The following is a 22,401-nucleotide window of genomic DNA, read 5'->3' as shown; positions in this document are numbered from 1 at the left end:
ATGGAATTGGTGAATACAAATGATGAAAATTCATTTGACCCGACGCCAAGATTAAAATCTAGTCCTATACCAATTAAATTTCTTCCTTTTAATGCAAGTGATAGTAAGTGTTTTAATTGTGGAGAAGAATATACTGGGACATTTCTTTGTTCTTACCAAAAATATTGCAAAAAATGTTTATCGCGTTATATTAATGATATAACTGATAATAATAATACATACTTGGACGTATATATTTACACAATGGACTTGGAATGTAGTAATCATGAAATAAGTAGAACAATTGTACCACGAAATATTCAAGAATGCTGTGGAAATTGTGTGAGAATTTTATGTTTTAAACAAATGGTTGGGGGTATTATTGGTAGAAATATATGTGACCTTGATAAAAACATATGTGATAAGGTGGTTGAAAGTGAAAATTATTGTAAATTATGTGGAAAGTCATTTAAATGTCCATTTAAAGAAGGCAATTATTTTAGATTATGTCTAGATTGTTATCTAATTTCTTCTGAATGGATAGAATCAACTTTGGTTAAAAAGCGAACTTTGATTCTTTACTTACCATGGTGGCATAATTATATTTATTGTAACTCATGTCATTCAAAGTTAACATTTACATCAGACTGTCAAAGTTATTGTACAAATTGTTGTATATTTTATGTTGGATGCAGATATTGTTTAACAACAAACATTATTTTTGGATCTATACTTGAATCTAAATGTAAAAAATGTAAAAGAATATCACTTATCATAAATAATATTGAACACAGCGATATTGATGATTTTCTTTTTAATAATGTTTTACACGATATCTTTGAGTTAGCCGACACTATAAATATTGTAAAAAATATTAATAAATATTATGAACCATGGGATATATTAAGGTCTATATTAAATTCTATTTTTAGAACACGAAATAGCGCAAAACCAATTAATTGGACGCCGTATTCTCAATTTAAAGATGTAAAAGAAATGACAAAAGGAGGTTATGGTGTTATACATAAAGCAACTTGGTTAAGTAATAATGAAACTGTCATTTTAAAAAGATTTGAAAATTCCAAAAATAGTAGTAATTATTTCTTGAATGAGGTAAATATTTTAATATATTTATTGAATAATTTTTTGTCAAAAATTAATCGTTAATTAAAATCTTTAAATTTTATAGTTAAAATCATATCGACATTGTATTGATAAATCACTTTATAGTCACATAATCAAAATTTATGGTTTTACAAGAGATCCTGAATCAGAAGATTATATATTGGTTATAAAATATGCGTCAGAAGGAGATTTACATAAATACTTACAAAAGAGCTTTAAAAATATTACATGGAATAACCAAAAATTACGTATATTATGGCAAATTTCAGAAGGGTAATTATATTTTAAACGTATTCATTATATCCACAAATTTAAAATTATTAATTTTTTTTAATTTAGACTTGAACACATCCATAAAAATAAATTTATACATAGAGATTTCCATAGCGGAAATATATTATTTGATTTATTTAATGACCAAAATGACCAAAAAAAAACTAAAGTAAGATATCAATGGAAAATTGCGGATCTAGGATTATCACATCCTGTAAATAATAAATCATCAAATAATGAAATCTATGGAGTTATACCTTATATTGCACCAGAAATATTTAAAGGGGCCGCATTTTCTAAAAAAGCTGATATTTATAGTTTGGGTATGATTATGTGGGAACTTACAACAGGTTGTAAACCTTTTGCTAATGTTAAACATGATCATAGTCTTGTTTATAAAATTCTTGATGGAGAACGACCTGAAATTACAGAAGACACACCAGAATGTTATGCTAATTTAATGAAAAGTTGTTGGGATCATGATCCAAAAAAAAGACCTTCTATAAAAGATATTCGTTTAACTTTTGGTAGTTGGGCTTTTAGAGGTAAAAATAAGGTAGAATTTGATCAAGCTGAATCAAAACGGAAGAAACTGATAGAATTAAAAAAGATTGGACCTGAATTTGCTGAAAAATATCACTCAGAAGCAATTTATACAAGTAGACCATTAAGTGATTTAATTTCTAAATGTTCATCTACCAATTCATCCTCGACAATTTCATATGACAATAAACAAGGTATTACTAAAAATAAAGATAATTATAATTTAAATAATATCCTATAATTCATAAGATTATTGTTATATACTTTAGATTCTAATTATATCTCACTTAATACAGTTACTAAAAGGTATTTAAACAAAAAATTTTTGTTTTTTTAATGACATAACTAATTATTATTTTGAATCTTTCAATTTATTTGTTTAGTTTGTCGTCACAAAATTTAAGTTCCAAGATTCAAACTTGTTCAGCCTCTTTTGATTCTAATTATATCTCAGCAGATTTAGAGCTTGATATAGATACTGAAAGGTATTTCAATTATAATTTTAAGTGGTATTACATTGTGTACTAATTAATTGATATCATCACAAAATTTAAGTATAAAAACTCAAAATTCATCAAAACGAAACATTGAAGAATTGAATTTTGAAGCCGATGACGATAATGGTAAATATTTATTTGGTTTTAATGATGCCTATTTTCATTTTTTTTTGTTTATGTTAATATATATATTTTTTATTTTAAACAATTCTAAAATATTTAAAGTAGGAAAACGTATTAAAACTAGATAAAAACTTACGATTATCAATAGAAGTCAATATTTAACTATTTGTATAAGACTTTTGTTGTATTTATTTTATATATTCATAATAAATATCACTTAACTTTATTAACTTTACCTAATTTGTGTTTTAAATGATTATAACCAATATTAAAATATTTTATAAATTAATATCAAATATAAAATTCTTAACGAACTTTTTAAATGAAGTAAGTTGCATTCTTAGAAGTTTTTAGTAGACAAAGGATGATAATTTTCAGTGAAAAATTTTCATTGCGAAAAAAATAATATTTAGGGAAATTTTTATTCTCAAAAATCGTACTGAACCGGTAAAATATCGTTGAAAATATGTAATGACGAATTTCAACTCATCCGAAGTTAACGTTAACGGTATGAGAAACGGAATGACATTTTACAAAATCGAAGATTTACCAATTTAACTAAAACGCTAAAGCGTTGAGTTACAAAGCACTTGAATTTAAAAATGTTTCTCCCGATTCACGAATCGTTCCTTGCAAAAAGTTAATTATTTTTATCTCAACTGAATTACTCGATGATAGACGTGATTTAATATTACTATTAAATTTAGAGACAAAATAATTTTGTATCAACTCTCTTAGAACTTTTAAAAAGCTCTTTCGTGGATTAGATTACGAAAAAAAACATTATATAAGAATCCGTAGTAAATCGCTTTTCAATTAAATTTTCATTATCAAAATGTGCATCATTAAAATTTCTTAATTTGATATTATTGATTTCTATATTTTCATCATTTTTATAATTCTTGGTATATTGTAAAATCCCAAAAAATTTTAAATTTCATTAAAACAGGAAATAGATTTATCGACTAAAAGTCTTATTGTCATAGCAGCGTTGCACGATTATCGTTATGGATGGAATAGATTTTTGATATGATCCATTTGACATTTTTTTACACTTAAACAATTTGTTTATCTATATTGTTCAAATCAATAATAACGAATTTTAGTTACTACTCCTTTTACTAAGATTTTTTCAACCGAATTTTTAATGGTTTTATTTTTTTTTCAAAATTAAAATTAATCTTATAATTATAAATTTAATTCCAACTTTATAATAATTTTCTTTTGCAAAAAAAGAAGGAGAAAAAATATTAATTTTTTGAAATTTTTTTTTTACAAAAAAAAGATATAAATCAAAAAAAAATGGTACGTGATTTCTTTTAAAAAATATTTAAAAAAGGTTAGTTCATCTATACTAACATTATATAAATATTCCAGTGTGAAAAAAAAATATTTACTTAAAATAAAATTATATACTTTAAAATAGACTTAAAATATACCTAAAATTTTAAAATATACTTAAAACCGTTCAATGGTTTCTTCAAACAATCCAGGCTCAGAGAAAATAATACAACGGCTTTGACAGTGTATAGCGTGAGAAATCCCTTTTACGATCAGGTGGTATCACACAAAAAGCTACATTTACATTAGTTCAAGTAGGTTGTCATACAAGCGAAAAATTACGCACCATTAATTCATCTTTTTAATAGATACTCCAAGAATAAGAGAATTACAATCTAATGAGTAATAATAAGACCGCATTAATCAAATTTTTTCGCGTACTGATAAATTATTTTTTTTTTGCTATCATATGCTTAATTAATTTTTATCGAAGTATCTATATTTTTGCCATATTACGTCACAACAAGTCACCAAAAGTTTATGCAATAGTCTATGTATTTCAGAAAGGTATATAAAGTACAGTATACCTCAAACTTTAGATTGGTGCGACAAGACTCTAATCTCAAGAGAAACGTGTTGAGAATATAGGACTTATGAAAACCCTCAAGCAAAACATGACGAAAAACTTTAATGAATGTACAAAACCCTTGAAAGATCTAAAAGTCAACACAAAATAGTTCGTCAATATAATGAATGGATCGACAAAGAACCGTTAGTAATCATTGTCCTTGCGAAAAGTCTACTAAACGAACTAGGGAAAAAAAATGCATTAAGTGAATATAAAGATTGGATAACTTTTTTTAATAAATGTTTAAGAGGTCAAGTAGATGCGAATGTAATTCTGTATTAGAGAAAAGTTATGTTTCACAACTAGAAATTGCTCTAAATAACGTTCATATAGCGATTGAGGAATATGAACTTTTGATATTGATGAAACGCAAAAGTAACTGCGAATTTCACGGTTACAGATCTCAAACACGAACAGAGGCACGAGAAAAACTAAATAGATTGTTTCCTAAAGACATGGAAGTCTTTAAAATTGTACTAGATAAACTTTTCATTGCTCTTAATTTGAATCTTAAAATATATGATTTCTTTAAGAGATGCTAATTTAAAGAGAATAATTTGAAAATTAATAGGTGATAAAGAAAGTCCAAAAATAGATGAATAAGAAAAAAATAATGCAGTTATTACTTAGCTAGTTTATTTCTGTCATATGTAGTAGTACGATTTATTTTATGTATAATAACTCAAGTTTAAAAATCAAAATAAAGAATATTTTAACTAATACATTGGAGTAAATTGGCCGAGAAAAAATAAGTTTAAACAACTCACTTATAAACACGCATTCACAAATTTATTCAATATTTTTCGTAAGCAATACATGAAAGAGAGCCAGCCGGTTAATAAAATAGAAGTAATAAAATGATAGAGAAGTAGAATTTCAAGAGAGTAATAAAGTGTGAAATATCACTCTCGTGACCTACCCGCCGGCGGTTCCTTCTCCGCTAATCAGTAGTAAAGCTGTTTATTCAAGCACCTATTTTTTTCCAAGTTTTCGCTTTTTATATCAGCCCATGGAAAATATCAACCGATATGACAGCATACATCTGATAATACCCCCTAATCCGAATATCGTCCCCGGGTTACAGAAATGATATTCGCGAATTTTCTGCAATTAAAAAATGTTAGTCGAAAGTTCCCAGTAATATGTACAGTGTAATTACAGTATCAAGAATATTTCTCACCGGAACCAGAAGAAGATCCTGAAGAAGAACTTGAAGTTGAAGCTGAATCATTGGTCGATCAAAGTCGGATCTTTGGACAACTGCATGACGTTGAAACATATCATTTTGAAGAATTATTGTTCGGTGTGAATTTAGATGAAATTTCACAAAAGTTATTATGGTGTTGTTCCGTAGTTTTTCGATCTCACTAAGTTTACTTGCGATGGAATTGAGCGATGCTAAAATTCCACTCATCCTGAAGAAAAAGAGTTATCACGTGCATTAATTTTTTCGATTTCCGCAGTGAAGTCATTCTTAATTTTGCTGATCTCTGCAGTGGAATTATCAATAATTTCTGAGACACTTGCGGAGAGTTTATTGGTGACTTGGTATTGATTTCTGCGGTGAGATTACCGTTAATTTCACGCTGATCTCCGCATTAAAATACTTGTATTAATTTCAGATACACATGCGGAGATTTTTTTGTTTGAGAAATAACCACATAGAAACAACGATCCCCATGAATATCATCGAAATCGTGATCAAAAAACAGTGGGTAAGGCCAAAAATGGCATGCTTCCCGAAGGGCTGAATTGGACATGATTCAATGTGGGGTAAATTTATTGAGAAACAAGCTTGATAGTTGGTTCGTCGTAATTTTTTTATAATAGCAGTAGTTATCTTACGCAAATGCGCTGAAAAAAAGATTCTTTTATATTTTATTTACTTCATTGGAAATGAGAATTTAACCAGATTTAATTAGGTGAGGTAAAAATTGCGTAGATTTATTTTTATAATTGCGTTGCCTTATAGGAGAAAATCCGACGAATTATGGTATTATGCGAAACTGATACGTCATAAATTAATACTAATGGAGTAATTGTTAGTGCTCCTACCGGGTCAAGTCGGGTCGGGTTTTGAGGAAATATTCGACCCGATCTGAATAAAAAAATATAAGACTCGGATTTATTCGGGTCTCATATTTTCGTAACCCGACCCTTGACTCGACCGAGTATAATTTAACTCGTGTAACCCGGGTTAGACCCGAACATTTAAGTAAAATGGGTACTAACTGAGGATTTCTTATAATAATAACAAAATTAATTTCCTTTTATTTGAAAAAAAGGTGACTTAGTGATTAACCACTAGTAGCCACCTGAAATTTGTATCATGAATGGTTATACAAAACATGTAACACTAGCTCTTATTTTTCTCCTTGACTAATTAACTAAAAATACGAATTTTGAACCTGGTTTAATATACTGTAATAAAAGTCAAAGAATTAGGCAAAATAATTAGCAGATATTCAAATCAAAGATAAATTGGAATTCTAAAGCTATCAGAAAAATATTATTCTCAAAAGCCAAAGGTTAATTTTTTTATTTTTCTGCTTAAGCTATGCTTAATATTTGTTAAAACTAATTCTTGGCTTAATTTTGGCCAAAATTATAATTTTGCCAGAATTAAAAACATCCGGCTGACAACTCGGGCTAAAACCCGGGTCAAACCCGGGTCAAGGAAATTTATGACCCGACCCGGCGGGTCGGGTCATGCGGGTCATGCGGGTCACGAGTCATTAAAAATCGTTAGTACCGACCCGATTTAAAAGTCGAGTCGGGTCAAATTAGCCCGGGTCGACTCGTATCGTTCGGAGCACTAGTAATTGTGTATCCGTTTATTATGTAGAATGGTTGATGCCCCCTATTTTAAGGATGGTCATCGGTCCTACCGGTCCTACTCGGTCCTGGACCGGTCGGTCCCAGGACTTGTAGGACCGGACCGCGGTCTTGCATTTTTTTGTGGCGCAGTAGGACCGGTCCTGTGGACTGACCAGTCCTCATACCGGTCTTCATATAATAAATGATTTTTATATTGAATAAACCTATTAATCTGACAAAGGTCTTCATAAAATAATATAAAGACCGGCCATTTCCAAACTAATAAATAATGACAATCACTCTTCCCACTTGTAGAGTTGCTTGTCAAAACGCTGAAACTCCGAAACTCCAAAAAAGCCTTTAAGCGGAATATCTCGTCATCCAGTGATCATAAAAGGATGAAACTACCACTATTCGAATCGTCTCAGCGAGACGCGTCGAATGGTGACTAAATCATGTTTCTAGGATCGATAGATAATCGGTAATTATTGAATTTATTATCAAATAGTTTTGCCGACGTAATTTTTTCTTATCGATTCTAAAATCATGATTTTGATACCATTCGACGCGCCGCAGCGAGACGATTCGAATGGTGGTAAAATCATCCTTTTATAATCACTGGATAGCGAGATATTGCGTTTTGAAGTATTTTTTCTCAAAGCTTTAAATTTTGCATGACGTTGTGATGATATCCAGGTGATTTGTAAAAAAAAAATTTATATTAAAAATCATTCCAATTAGTGTTCATTTATAAAACAAGGCTATTCCTAATAAAGTTAGGGAAGAAAATCTTTTTTTATTTGCAAAAAAAAGAAAAAAGACCGATCGGTCTTAAAAAGACTGCGGTCCTTAAAAAGACCGACGGTCTTATTATATGTGATACAGGACCGAAAGACCGCGGTCCTACACTAAGACGGACCGGTCCGTCTTTTTATGGTTTAGGACCGTAGGACCGCGGTCTTCTAGGACCGATGACCATCTTTACCCTATTTCGATTGTGGAATTGTAATCGCAAAAAAGGTTAATCATACACACATCACGTGACCTTATAACAAAAAAATAATGAAAAAAAAATTTAATAAAAAAAAAGGTAAATTAAGTGTATTTTGGCCTGTTACGCAAGTTTACTTTAAAAAAGATTTATTAAATAAGTCAAAATGATATTCAAAACCATCTCTGACATTTTTCTTATTTTTTTTTTTTCGTTAAATTTAATTCCGGTCAACATTAAGTGATCGGTGATCGATGCAAAAATTTACCTTTTTGGAAACTCGTGTTTTGAACAACCTTGTAAAAATAGAAATTGGCTATTTAAAATTTTAAAGTATAATTTATATTTTTGGTATATTAAATTATTTTTCATAGTCGGGATTTCTTCATCCGAATTGGGAATTATGGTCGGTTTGATTAAATGTGATTAAATGTGAAATATAAGTATTAGTTATATCCTGGCTAATTAGGAATAAGTAAAATTTTACTAGGATCGGATAAATGATCAGCCGATAGGCTGATCATGTTCCGATTCTAAAGTAAAATTTTACTATTCCAATTAGCCAGGATATAATTGATTTATCCCCTGCCATTTACACAATATTAAAAATTTGTTTTATTGTAGTATATCACGTGTTAATCAGTAATTATAAAATATAGTTTATTGTTGCATCCTAATTTCTTTCACCCGCTATTTTCTATTTTTTCATTTTAAAAAATGAGTCAAAATTTTAAAAAAGCTTCAGAACTATTACACTCAAAAAATAATATTGACGTTACAGATAAATTAAAAGAAAATTTTACTCATTTGCAGAATGTAAATATTTCTAATATACACGAAATTTCAAAGCCATCTATTCCCAAAGAATCATATGAACGTCCTTCTTTAAAAACTCTACAAAGATATGTCACTAAAGCAAAACCTGAAAATACCAAGAAAAATACTAGATTATGGTTCTCTAGATTTGAGGAATTTGTGAATGACACACAACCAGATATTGATTTATTAACTCTTTATGATAAGAAGGTTATTGCAATGTTGTTATGCGAATTTATTGTAATTATTAAAACAAGAGAAAAAAAGGATTATAAAGCAAATTCTCTATACAATGGAATTTGTGCCATAAATAGATGTTACCAAGAATTGTTTAAAGATAAAGAGCCATTTAACATACATGAAGACTTTGAATTTGGGGCAGTTCGTGATACATTACATACTAGAATGATTGAGCTTGAAGATATTAACAATGGTAAATATAATGGTGCTGATGCTCTTACAGATGATGAAATGGTCAAGATCTTTGAGCATCCTAACATGTCAAATGAAACGCCAGATGGATTACTTAAAAGAGTTTTTCTATGGGTAGGATGTTGTACAGCGCAAAGAGGAGGGTCGTATTATAATCTTATGGCTGAACATTTTAAGGAACGTGATGATGGAGGCTTTGATATTATTACAATTCATGATAAAACCCATCAGGGGGGCTATTATCATCGACCAACCTCTAATCAAACACCTACACATATTATTCCTCCAGATGAATCTAAAGAATGTGGCGCATGTTATGATATTAAAAAATATCTTAATTTACGACCAAAAAATGCTGAAAAAAATTTTTTCCTTCATGTTAATAAAGATCCTGAAGGTAATATTATTTTTATTGAGATATGTTATTAATGTAATTAATTTTTAATTGCTTATTAATCTATACTATTAGATATTAAACTGGGAAAGTGGTATTCTTCACAGCATATGGGTCGAGATAAACTATCCAGAATGCTAAAAGAAATTTGCACCATTACTAGTATTGATTGTACAAATAGAAGAGTCGTAAATCATTCCTTACGAAAACGTACTGCCCAAAAATTAAATGATGAAGGGTTGGATCCTCAGGCTATTATGAATGTAACATTGCATAAATCTTTAGCAGGGTTAAATTCGTAAGTATCTTATTTTTCCAATTCATAATAATTTTTTATTTATTTAACTTTTATAATCACACTGTATTTTTAGGTATCGTTCACAAAATGAAATTCAAAAATTAGAAGTTGCGAAACTAACACTTCCAGGCGTACACAAGGTATTTTTCTTTTTCTAATATATTTATAATTTCTTTTTTAATTTACATAATATTTATTATATTAATAGGATACAGAAAAGGTTAGCGACAATATTGCAGGGTATGTGCACGAAGACAGTGATGAAGAAAATATAAATAAAGTTGACTCTAATAATGAATTTCACTCATCTTCAAGAAAAACACTCTCTGAAATTCAAAATATTTCAATTCCTCTGAAACGTAAAGATAAAAACTTAGAATTGGCTGAAAATTTTAAGCTTAAATTCATTAAATGTGCTAATATTACCATTAATATTACAAAAGAATAATTTTTATTATAATTTGTTATTTTAATAAATAACTTGTTATTGTAGCATAAATAATAGTATAATCAATAGTATAATCAATAGTATAAAATAGTAGCTAATTTTAGTGCAAAATCTCCTAGGAACGGATAAATAAATACATATAAAATTTGCTACCCAGTAGGTATAACTATATTTGCATAAACGTGTAAATGGTGTCGATCAGGGGATAATCCCAGTTTTTCATTTCAAGATATGATAGTCAAGAATCTAAAGCATTTCAGGATATGATCATCAATTTCGTCATAATAAATCTCTCGGCGTGTTTAAATCATTAACAAATGATAAGTAAATCCGTTAAATTTAAAGAAAAATGATATCAAAGTATAGCATTTTTCGTTCTTTAAATCAGTATTCATAATTTTTAGACATTATGCATAGAAAAATCAGAGAGCATTAATGAAAATTGACCACTAGGTGACGGCTGGGTTTGTGCTACTGCTATCATACAAATAATAATATAAATGTTCAACCTTATCACTTATTCATTTTTAATTTTTTTTTTTCATTCATTTTTTAATAATGACTTCAATATTTCATTCCGGTCTTTCAAAAGATTTTTCTTCAATATTAAATGATGCAGATGATTATAATGTTATTATTCAAGTCGATAAAAATAACAATATAAAAGAATTTAGAGCACATTCGGTAATTTTACGTGCTCGTTCTCGATATTTTAAAAGTGCACTTTCATCTGAATGGATTACAAAAAAGAATAATATGATTATTTTTAATAAACCAAATATTAATTCAACTGTTTTTGATATAATTCTAAGGTAAGATATTAATTTTATTGTTTAATTATAATATTTTCGGTCAGTTTTTATAGGTTCAATATTAATATACAATTTATTTTTTAGATATATTTACACGGGTGAACTTGACTTGGAAAAATATCTAGGAAAAGATTTACTTGAGCTTCTAATTGCTTCTGATGAATTACTTCTTGAAGAATTATTTGAACCTATTCAAGAATATTTATTAAAAAATCATATAACTTGGATTCAGGAAAATTTTAATCTCTTCTTTCATATTGTGTTTAAACTTTCGGATTACGACTGCGATAAGCTACAAAAATTTTGTCTCGAGTCTATTTGTGAAAATCCAAAACCATTTTTTACTTCAAAAGACTTCCTCTCATTAGATAAAAGTGTTCTCTATCGTTTACTTGAACGAGATGACTTGCAGATTGATGAATCAGAAATCTGGGATTGTTTAATTAAATGGGGTATTGAACAAACTCCTGGTTTAGGAAGTGAAAACTATGACAGAAATGAATGGAATAATGAGGATTATGAAGCGTTAAATAATACATTGAATCCATTTATTCCTCTAATTCGATTTATGGAAATTGTTCCTAATAATTTTAATTATAAAATCAGACCATATAAGGATATTATTCCTAATAAAATTTATAAAGAAATTGAAGAATTTTATAATAAAGGTACCTTCCCAAAAATAACAACATTACCAGCATTACCACCTAGAACAGGAAAAATTGATTCAAAAATTATCAAACAAAATCTCGTAAAAATAATTCTTAAATGGATTAATAAAGAAGATTATTGGACTTCACGTTATAAGTTTGATCTTATTTATCGTGGTAGTATTGATGGTATTTGTACTGAATCATTTAAAAATAAATGTAAAGGACAAATAGAAAGTTTAGTTTTAATTAAAGTTAAACAAACAAATAGAATTTTTGGTGGATATAGTTCTATTGGGTTTAACTCAATTGGAGATAATCTTTTAAGTATTTATAATGGTAGTCAACGATTTTATTATTCATCTAATAATTTTATTTTTTCATTTGAAAATGATGAAGATACTCAAAATATGAGAATAAGTCGTGTGATAAATTATGATAAGGCTATATATGATCATCCTAACGTTGGATTTGATTTTGGTTATAATTCATTGTTTATAGATAATTGTCAATGTTTAAGAGCTCATAATCTTGATTTTAATTATGAAAATAATTTAACTACATATGAAATTTATAATATTGAAGAAATCGAAACATTTATTATAACTAAACAATAATTTTATTATTTATTCGAAAAATTTTCATGTAATTCAAATTTATTTAACAGAATAAACAAATTTTATTAATAAGATCGAAAGAGAAAGTATTTATATTAATGAATTTAACATGCAATTAATCGAATCATAATGAGAGTTTTTAAATGAAGTTTCAATTATGATTCATTGCGAAGTTTTGCCTCTCTCATCCTTTAAGCAAATTTCTTGTTCCTTCAAATCCTCCCTCTTCTTAAGAGAGAGCGCCCTTTCTTATCATTCTAATGTAGTAATATTTAATTAATATTTATTCAAAAAAAAAAAAATCATTAATGAATAAATAAAATATTTCTCACCAAATCGTCATTTTTTTTCTTTTTTATTTTTTCGTTTTTTTTCTTCCTTTCGTTTTTCAGCTCTTTGTACAGTAAATGGTCTTTAAAACTCCGAGATCCTTCAATAACACATTGGCATTTTAGAATCTTAGAATCTTCCTATGATTATTAATAAACATGTTATTCAGTTAGTCAAGTTGATATAATCAAATAGATTAATTCAACATGGCTACATGAGACCTTCGGGTATCGATATCGCATGACCATATTGGACTAAAAAGCACGTGATATTGGATTCTTACCCTAGAAGTTTCATTAATCGCATGCACTTATCCCATCTAGACGCTACTACTGTCCTTGTTAGTTTTTTCACCTTTAATATATTTAATATTGTCATCTGTAAATGTTTTGATGGATGAGGCGGTAAATGTAGTCAAGCGTATTTTTTCATAACCAATGGCAGAAAAAATTTCGTATATGTTTTTTGCGGTCCTAATTCTCTTTTTAATGACGCTCGGAGAGGCGTCATTTGGTTTCTTTTTAATCACCATGTTCAAAATGTTACGTGAACTTCCAATCGGACGTATTTTCTTCAATTCCTCACGCTCGTAAACATAACTTGCCATTGTTTTTTTAGTATAAAGTTTCAGCTCGATCTATTTTTTTATTCAAAATACGATACTCGGATGCGTCTGATTCGTGGTACAATCTATCTCCACGACTTCCTCTATTTCCGTTAACTCAAGATCTAGACCTTTATTCTTCAACTGATCTAAAAACACTTTCACTTTCACCTCCAAAAGACTAATTTTTTGGCAGCTTCATCTGAAATTGTACTGGACTCTTCATATTGTATGTTACGGTGATCCGCAATATTCCTATGTCTTCTTTTCAATTTGGTAATGAACAAAACGAAAATTTAAGTTCATACGCTATAGAACTTCATAACACATATTCTATATAGACTATAAAACAATATCTTTTACGGATATATTTTTATTCGAGTAAAGATAATCTTTTACGTGTTTATAATAATAGTCAATGATTTTATTATTAGACTGGGAATCGGAAACCGTTGTTAGTCCGGAATGAAAAAAGTTAAAACTAAAATTTGAAGATTTCATTGTACGACGTGAGAAATTCACGTTATAGATCATTTTTTCATAGTGCGTGGATATACATATCGGCTGATTGGAAAAATCAAGCCAATTAATATTTAAGCTCAGTTGATGGGTTCATTATATAACTGATGGGTTACTTATTGTCATTTAGCATATAAAATTATGGGAGGCTTTTCTGATCAGCCGATATGACTCCTGACGTTTCAATTTAGACACAAATAAAATTGATAATAATTTATTATACTATTAAGATTTTTTCATATAATTTAAAAAATTCATTTACGGTAATTATCATTATATGATTTATATGACTTTTTTCGAGGATAATTTGTGTAAAAAATCATTGATCGAAATTGGTATTAATTCAGTCAATGCATGCGAAAGTTAAGATTTCTATTAATCACGAGCTTTTATCCTGAAAAATATCGCATGGGAATATATAGCTAGCTTATTTATAAAGTAGTTACAAAAGCAGTTGCTAAATTATCGAGCGTTAAACTAATCTTGACACAAATGATAATGATTATGATATTATTATTCAATTGGTGAAAACGAAAATACAAAAATATTTCATGCACATTCAGTAATTTTACGCACTCGTTCTCCTTATTTTAAAGGTGCTCTTTTATCTTGTTGAGCTACAAAAAAGAATGACATTATTATGTTCAATAAGCCAAATGTGATTTGGTGATTTTATGATAAAGTTATTTTGATTGAATTATATACTATTAGAGTATCTGGTATTTATTAATAAATTATTTAATTTATTTAAAAATAATATATATAAACAAATGGAATAATGAGGATTTTGAAGCGTTAAATAAGATATTGAATCAATTTATTCCTCTCATTCGATTTACGGAAATTGCTCCTGATGATTTTAATTGTAAGGATATTTTTCCTATCAAATTTATAAATAAATTGAAGAATTTTATAATAAAGGTACTACGCCAAAAATATTATTACCATAATAGAAAAAAAAATTTCGTAAAAATAATTCTTAAATGGATTAATAAAAAAGATTTCTGGAATTCACGTTATAAGTTATCGTGGTATTATTGTACTAAATCATTTAGAAAGTTTGTTAAATATTCAAATAAAATCTTTGGGGATAGAGTTCTATTAAGTTTAACTTAACCTTTTACGTATTCATAAACGTAATTAACTCAATAGATACAGTAACTTTATTATTTCATTTGAAAATAACGTTCAAACTGAACACGAGGCGGTCAAATAAGATTGTGTACCGTATATATAAAAGAAGTGACGCTAGCGAAAAATAACTCTAAGTTCTGGAATAGTACTTAATACGAAAATAAGTTTTAAATATCCTCTAGTGGGGGTTCACGTTATATGACCTATTTCATTCGAAATGGTTGAAAAAAATAATATGAAAAAATTGTATAATAAATTGGTATACCAAAATGAAGAATTTTTGATCAATTCAATTCAAAAAAAAAAAAAAAAAAAAAAAAAAAAAAATACTTATTATCTAATCGTAAGATTCTGAAATTCGCAGTATTAATAGTTTTTGAAGTTTATGTTACACACGCCCGATATAAGGATTGAATTATGGCAACGATCCTATTGTGGCGTAATGCACAACATTTTGTGCTATTTATTTATTTGCAAATATTTGTCTTTTAATACTTGATTATAATGTATGGCTTGTGTGGCTTTACATATTCTAATTAAAATTTTCCAGAGATTTTATTTATGTAAATAAAAAATAAGAGTAAAAATAAAAAATAAAATTGAAATTAAAACATTCATTGTAATTAAGTGACTTTATACAAGCACAATACAATAGATTGATAAAATGATAACACCCAAATTTAATTTGCAAGAAACAGTTTTTGATATCGTTCAAGTCATACAAAAACAATAAAACAATCGTTTTAAAATTTAAAATTCGTAACTACTAACATTTAAATGTTTGAATCCAAATTTTAAATTATAAATCCTCTAAATTCATATATAGGATCTATTAAAAAAAATAATAATAGTTTAAACGCTGTAAAAAATGAAAAAATTTAATAAGTAAAAAGAGAATGAATTATAATTACCTATTAAACAACTATCTAGAATATTATTAAAATAAATCACCATTAGTTAATATTTAATAGCTAAAAAAAAAGAGAGAAAGATAGAAAAAATAAAATGTAAAAATTTACCTAGATCTTCATAATTATCGGAATTATTTTCATCGCTATAATCATCATTATAACTATACATTATAATTCTTGAACTTAATTCTTGACTCAAGATTTCATTTAACTTCGCAGAATAATTGATTTTTCTGCTTGTATATAAAGTTCTTGAATAGTTTATAACGGAAAGTTTATTTTCTACAAAAAAAAAAGGCCATTATTTATTAATAAATTGCGTTAAAATAATAAAACACATCATTCAAACGCGCATATTTTACCTGGTACAGGTACTCTATTATTATTAAATTTATACGTTTTCCGCCAATTCCTAAAATATTCAAACAACTCTTTGGCTGTCGGCCTTTTACTAGGGTCAGAATCCCAACATCTTTTCATTAATTCTACATATTCAGGTTCTGTGTCATCAATAACTCTTGGTCTTAATCCTTTGCAAATAGCTAAGGAAAGATTAAAATCATGAGGTACATCATTAAATGCAGGAACACCAGATATCATTTCCCACATTATAATACCGAAAGAATATATATCAGAAGCTTTAGTATATGGTTTACCACGTAATACTTCGGGTGCAATATAAGGAAGTATTCCATAAATTTCATTTGATTTATTAGGTTTATCTGCTGGTCGACTTAATCCCAAGTCACTTATATAAGCAATAGCATGGGTTAACAAAAGTAAATTACCACTATGAAAATCACCATGAACTAAATTACATTCATGTAAAGCTGATAGTGATTTAGTTATATCATAAAAATTTGTATTATTTATTTCATGGGGAGTTGGAAATAATAGGGTTTTTTTCCCGAAGGGAAAAAAGCCCTATTGTTTTCCTTCCCAGGAAATAAATGGGTAATCCCCTGGAGCGTGTCACTCATTAAATATCAACTATTTTAACTATTTTAAACTAAAATTAGTAATTTTCCGGCTATCTATATGAGACCGGGAAATAACTAAACGAAGATTCCCGGTCATTTATAAACTCAACTAATCACTCGCAATTTTTAAAAATTAGTATGAAGGTGATCATGAGTGACACTTAGTGCGACAGGGGATTTCTATATTTATCACCCGGATTATACTTTTTTATCATTAAATTTGACCTTAAACTACCAAGTTCCATATAATTCATTACAACCATATAATTTAATGTCTTTGGATCTTGGGTTATTCCAAATATTCTAATAGAATCCGAATTATCATTTCGAGCCGAATACATAAAATTTATCGCAGTTTTCAGAATTCTGTATACGTTATAATTACTTGATGATTATGATTACAGGACAATAACTGGACGATTACTGGACAATTACTGAGTGATTATGATTATAGGACGATTATAGGACGATTACAGGACGATTACCGGACAAAATTGTCCAGTTTTTGTCCAGTAATCGTCCTATAATCATAATCTCATAATCTTTTTTATTAGATGACCTGCAGGGGGTAGCACAATTTTGAAAAGTGCAATAAATAATTTTCCCACTAAAATACCAATTTAACGATGAAAAAAAAAGATGAACATTTTAATTATTAATCTTTTATATAATAAATATTATCATTATGTTATCATTTACCTCATTTAAAAAATCTTTCTCGATATTTGAGGAATTGTTTAAACTTTTTAACACGACGCGTCTTCCGGCTTTTTCTTTTTCATTGAGAGATGGTTTAATATTGCTCTTATAATCATATTCAAGTGGAAAAGCGTATCTTTCCCACTGTTGATTTTTATTATCCCATTTTTCGATCCCACCAACTAACCAAATAGCCTTAAAAATGGTACTGAACCCACCTTGAGCAAGGTACTTTATATCTATTAATTGTTCATATGAAATCCACTCTATAACTTCTTGACGATTTCTAGCTCTTGATTGAGCATTTTGTATAAATTTATCTACAAATTCATTTCCACTAGTCCATTTATTAAAATCTTTTTGAAATCGTTTAGTATTACAATTTTTACACCAATCAGAACTAGTCTTTGATTGATCACAATCAAGACATCGTCCAAATTCTTGATTAAATATTTGTTGTCCGTATTTACTATTTAAAAAATTTTCAATATTTTCCGGCATTTTAATCTATTGAATTTTTTACGTATAACTGTATGTATATATATATATATATATTACACGTAAAACTTATATTAGTAAAGATAATGACCGATTTTTAATCGTAACATGATTAACACGTGCCCTTTCAAAAAAAACCGCAAATCGGAATTTAACATCAAATATTTCATTGTGTTTTATTACTAAACTTATTTTGTCATTTGATTAGTGCGCCGTCATCATTCTTTCAATGAATTTTTGGATATTTAAGTAAATATTCTGTAAATAATAATTGTTTTAAAATTATAATATCATTAATTTCTTTCATAAACTAACGATTACGTAATATTGTTTGGCTGCGGAGTTACGTCTTGCAAGGGGTTAATTTATCACAATAATAAAGTTCAGGGGTATGTTTCATTGTGCGATGTGCACGGGACTTCCATGGAACGTATATAAGGAACAATCGACATAATAAAGTGATTTAATAAAAACTACATTTAGTCCGAATAAAGAAATTAAAATGATAGCACAATTTTTATAGTTCAAAATAGACATTTAATTAATTGAATCTTAAAGGTGTCTTGGCGTAAAAGAATAAAAGATCTAGGTATAATTCAGTTATAAACTAGTAGGTATATATGTACTTGGCTAATTGTACAGACTTAATACTAACTTAATATATCAACGTAAATGACCTAAAATTTATTTCGTTTTTCCTAAGGGCAGTGACATTTATTACGTAATATTCGTTTGTTATAAGTATTAGTCCTCATCCCCACATAACATATATAAAATCTTATGTATTTAAAAAACCTTTATTTACCCTACTCCCTAAATATTACGTAATAAATGTCATTTCCCCTAACCACCTGATCAAAATATTTACTTTATTCAACAAAATTTAAGCACATTCTTCTTTTGGTTATCTAAATGATTGATCGTTTCATAATCTATTATTAAATGATGATATAATAAAAAAAGTAACCTTGTCGGCTCATCATAAATCCATCTTTAAAGAGAGAAACGGATAAAAAAAACACGAAGCGATGAGCATACAGTAATACTTTCCAATTCAACTTCCTATAGTCTGGTTGATTCACGTTGTTTTAATGTAAAACCAACTTCAGAATTTTTACAGTACACAAGAAGTTAAATTAAGAAAATCTTGTATTTACACCTTCTTAGTATTAAATATCAAGAAAATATCGTTTTCATACCTAGTAAAAAATATCTAAAGAAATTTCGTATTCCATGCTTCATTCTACCCCCCTAAATAATAAAAAATAAGAAATTCTATATTCTGACACATAATCGCCCACATCTTAATTAATAAGAATCAAAAAAATCCTACGCCCATATCTCTTTGCACTTCCTATCAATAAATGGAAATCGATGTAAATCCGAACCTAAAATTTGCGATTTCATTGGATAATGTCACGTGATCGAACATTTTTTTAGTGCGAAGACATATTGCTTCGCTCGTTATCTTTATAATAAAATTTTCTCAATTTTTTAATAAGTTTGACTAGGACTAATATCTTTATTTTATCTATACATGTGGCCGAAATTTTTTTTCAATTTCGGTCGCATTGCGGCCCCAAAGCAATCCTACTCGTACTGTAGATCTGCCAATAAACTTTTTTAGGAACTTTAACTTTACAACCTAGAATAGGAAAACTTGATTCAAAAATTATTAAACTTAAACTTGCAAAGAAAATTATTAATTGAATTGATAAAAAAGATTTCTTTATCTTACGTACAAATTCATGAAACAGTTACTTTACAGGAAACATCTTTTGATATTATTCAAGATATTACAAAAACAATCAATATTAAAAAGTCGTGACTATTAACTATCACCCCACCATAACAGCAAGCTCAGGATTTCCGCAGCACACTATAAAAAAACAATAAGCATTAGACAAACCCAAGGGAAACTGGGAAAGTGTTGCACTCTTATATAAGGAACTCCCACAAAGGGGAGGGTGGTTGCACTCCCACAAAGGGAGGGTGGTTGCACTCCCACGAAGGGGAGGGTGGTTGCACTCCCACGAAGGGGAGGGTGGTTGCACTCCCACGAAGGGGAGGGTGGTTGCACTCCCACAAGGGGAGGGTGATAACCTTCTCAAACTCTCAGTCAAGTTACTTTATCATAAAGGCACATAACCGGTTCCTCTTCCAGAACAAGTAGTCCTTTAATCTCACTTCACAAGAAAGAGTAAGGAGAAGTTGTTTGTATTTTCGCCAGTGTAGCAACACTTACACAGCATACTTGAACTGTTATGCTTACCTCTTCCCATTGTATCGTGAAATAAGACTTGTTCAAGTGACTTGGATAGAGAAAAAAAATAAAAAAAAATATAATCGTGTCGGGACGAGAAGAAAAATATAATATCGACTTAACTTAGGACTTGAAAAAAAATATAAAGACGTGTTTATATAGTTTATATAATAAGCTTGATAGTGGCTTATTTCGTCATATAAACAGTACGCGATTTATGTGCGAACAGCTGCGCAAACTGCCGCAGTCACATGGTAAATTTGATCATTGAGTTTCAATTTATTTTTTTATCACGTTTAGTGATTAGGCGCAAATATTTAACAGCGCTACATTTATTTTTTGCGTCTCACGCTATTATCACAATATTTGATATGGTTATTTTTTTTCTGCAATCAATATTTCGCATGATGGGGATTTGGGGATGTGGCAAGAGGGATTAACATGAAATGTAGTGCGAAGATCCAGGAATCACTTTTTCCTGGATATTTACCTGCACTATAAAAACAGGCCAGTATCTTTTTTTTTTTGAATCCCCTTGTCCGAGATAAGAGAAAGCTTACTATTATTCTTCCTTCAGCTTTATTCTGTACCAAGAGAAAAGGATCCAGTATGTCGAGCTCAAAACCAATCAAGATGCCGAGAGAAAAAAGTAAAACTCCAGAATCTTACAAATCGTCTCTTGTTAATTGTAGAAAAATCTTGAGGACGATATCATTGGAGACAAAGGAATTTCCAGAGCTAGACCAATGTTCGGAATGTAATAATGAAATTTTAACGCTTCCTCCTAAAGCGATCACTATGCCCAACTGTGGCCATACCTTTCACCGGATATGTATTTCAAAAAGCTTCTACTTACCATGACGAATACATATCCATTTCCCGATGGTGGGAAGAATGTTGATATCTTAGAACCATTTTCTGCGATTCAAGATTCGCCATTATCTCATTCGAGTGGAACTTCAGCTTTATCCAACATAATGAGCGAAAGGTTCATCCTAACTTCACCAATCATGAGAAGAGAATGGAGGGGAGATATGCTGAAACAAACAGGAATGAGATTCAACGGGCCAAAAGTTATCGAGGAAAAAAAAAGATGAATATTTTTAATTATTAATATTTATGTATAAAAAATTATCGTTATGTTATCATTTACCTCATTCAAAAAATCTTTATTGACATTTGAGGAATTATTTAAACTTTTTAACACAACACGTGTAAAAGCATATCTTTCCCACTGTTGTATTTTATTATTCCATTTTTCGATCCCACCAACTAACCAAATAGCCTTAAAGATGGTACTGAAACCACCTTTATCAAGGTACTGTATATCACTTAATTTTTCATACGGAATCCATTCTATAACCTCTTGACGATTTCTAGCTTTTGATTGAGCATTTTGAATAAATTTATCTACAATTTCATTTCCACTAGTCCATTTATTAAAATCATTTTGAAACCGTATAGAATTACAAATTTTACACCAATGATAACTAGTCTTTGGTTGATTACAAACAGGACATAGTCCAAATACTTGATAAAATATTTGTTTTCCGTATCTACTATTTAAAAGATTTTCTATATGTTCTATCATTTTTTGATTTATTGTTTTTTACCAGTACAGCAGTATATACAGCATATCTATATACACGCGTACAGCGTACAGTGTAGATTACGTAAAACCCGTATTAACTTAATTTGGGCCAGGCCAGATAATGAACGATTTAATTGTTACACGTGCC

The 22,401-nt window shown here is 28.8% G+C and overlaps 4 protein-coding genes across 4 annotated transcripts; 3 read left to right on the top strand and 1 right to left on the bottom strand.

The window, feature by feature from the left end:
- OCT59_005927 (uncharacterized protein) lies at positions 1-2,668 on the top strand (the record flags this gene model as incomplete). The annotated part of the gene is made up of 7 exons (XM_066140938.1): positions 1-1,092; positions 1,169-1,377; positions 1,765-2,114; positions 2,190-2,226; positions 2,304-2,405; positions 2,476-2,543; positions 2,643-2,668. The coding sequence occupies 7 exons, from the start codon at positions 1-3 to the stop codon at positions 2,666-2,668; spliced, it is 1,884 nt and encodes a 627-aa protein (XP_065997777.1).
- An 8,535-nt stretch (positions 2,669-11,203) lies between these two features.
- On the top strand, positions 11,204-12,724 carry OCT59_005926 (uncharacterized protein; the record flags this gene model as incomplete). Its single annotated transcript, XM_025331704.1, has 2 exons — positions 11,204-11,457; positions 11,542-12,724. The coding sequence occupies 2 exons, from the start codon at positions 11,204-11,206 to the stop codon at positions 12,722-12,724; spliced, it is 1,437 nt and encodes a 478-aa protein (XP_025183890.1).
- A 649-nt stretch (positions 12,725-13,373) lies between these two features.
- Positions 13,374-13,661, bottom strand: OCT59_005925 (uncharacterized protein; the record flags this gene model as incomplete). Its single annotated transcript, XM_066140936.1, has 1 exon — positions 13,374-13,661. The coding sequence occupies one exon, from the start codon at positions 13,659-13,661 to the stop codon at positions 13,374-13,376; it is 288 nt and encodes a 95-aa protein (XP_065997776.1).
- Positions 13,662-21,519: 7,858 nt separating this feature from the next.
- Positions 21,520-21,759, top strand: OCT59_005924 (uncharacterized protein; the record flags this gene model as incomplete). Its single annotated transcript, XM_066140935.1, has 1 exon — positions 21,520-21,759. One exon carries the CDS (start codon positions 21,520-21,522, stop codon positions 21,757-21,759), a length of 240 nt encoding a protein of 79 aa, XP_065997775.1.
- Positions 21,760-22,401: the final 642 nt, after the last annotated feature.

The sequence above is a fragment of the Rhizophagus irregularis genome, chromosome 14, assembly GCF_026210795.1.
Source record: "Rhizophagus irregularis chromosome 14, complete sequence".
Lineage (NCBI taxonomy): Eukaryota > Fungi > Glomeromycota > Glomeromycetes > Glomerales > Glomeraceae > Rhizophagus > Rhizophagus irregularis.
The sequence above is the reverse complement of the archived record's forward strand: the minus strand, read 5'-3'. Positions and strand labels throughout refer to the sequence as shown.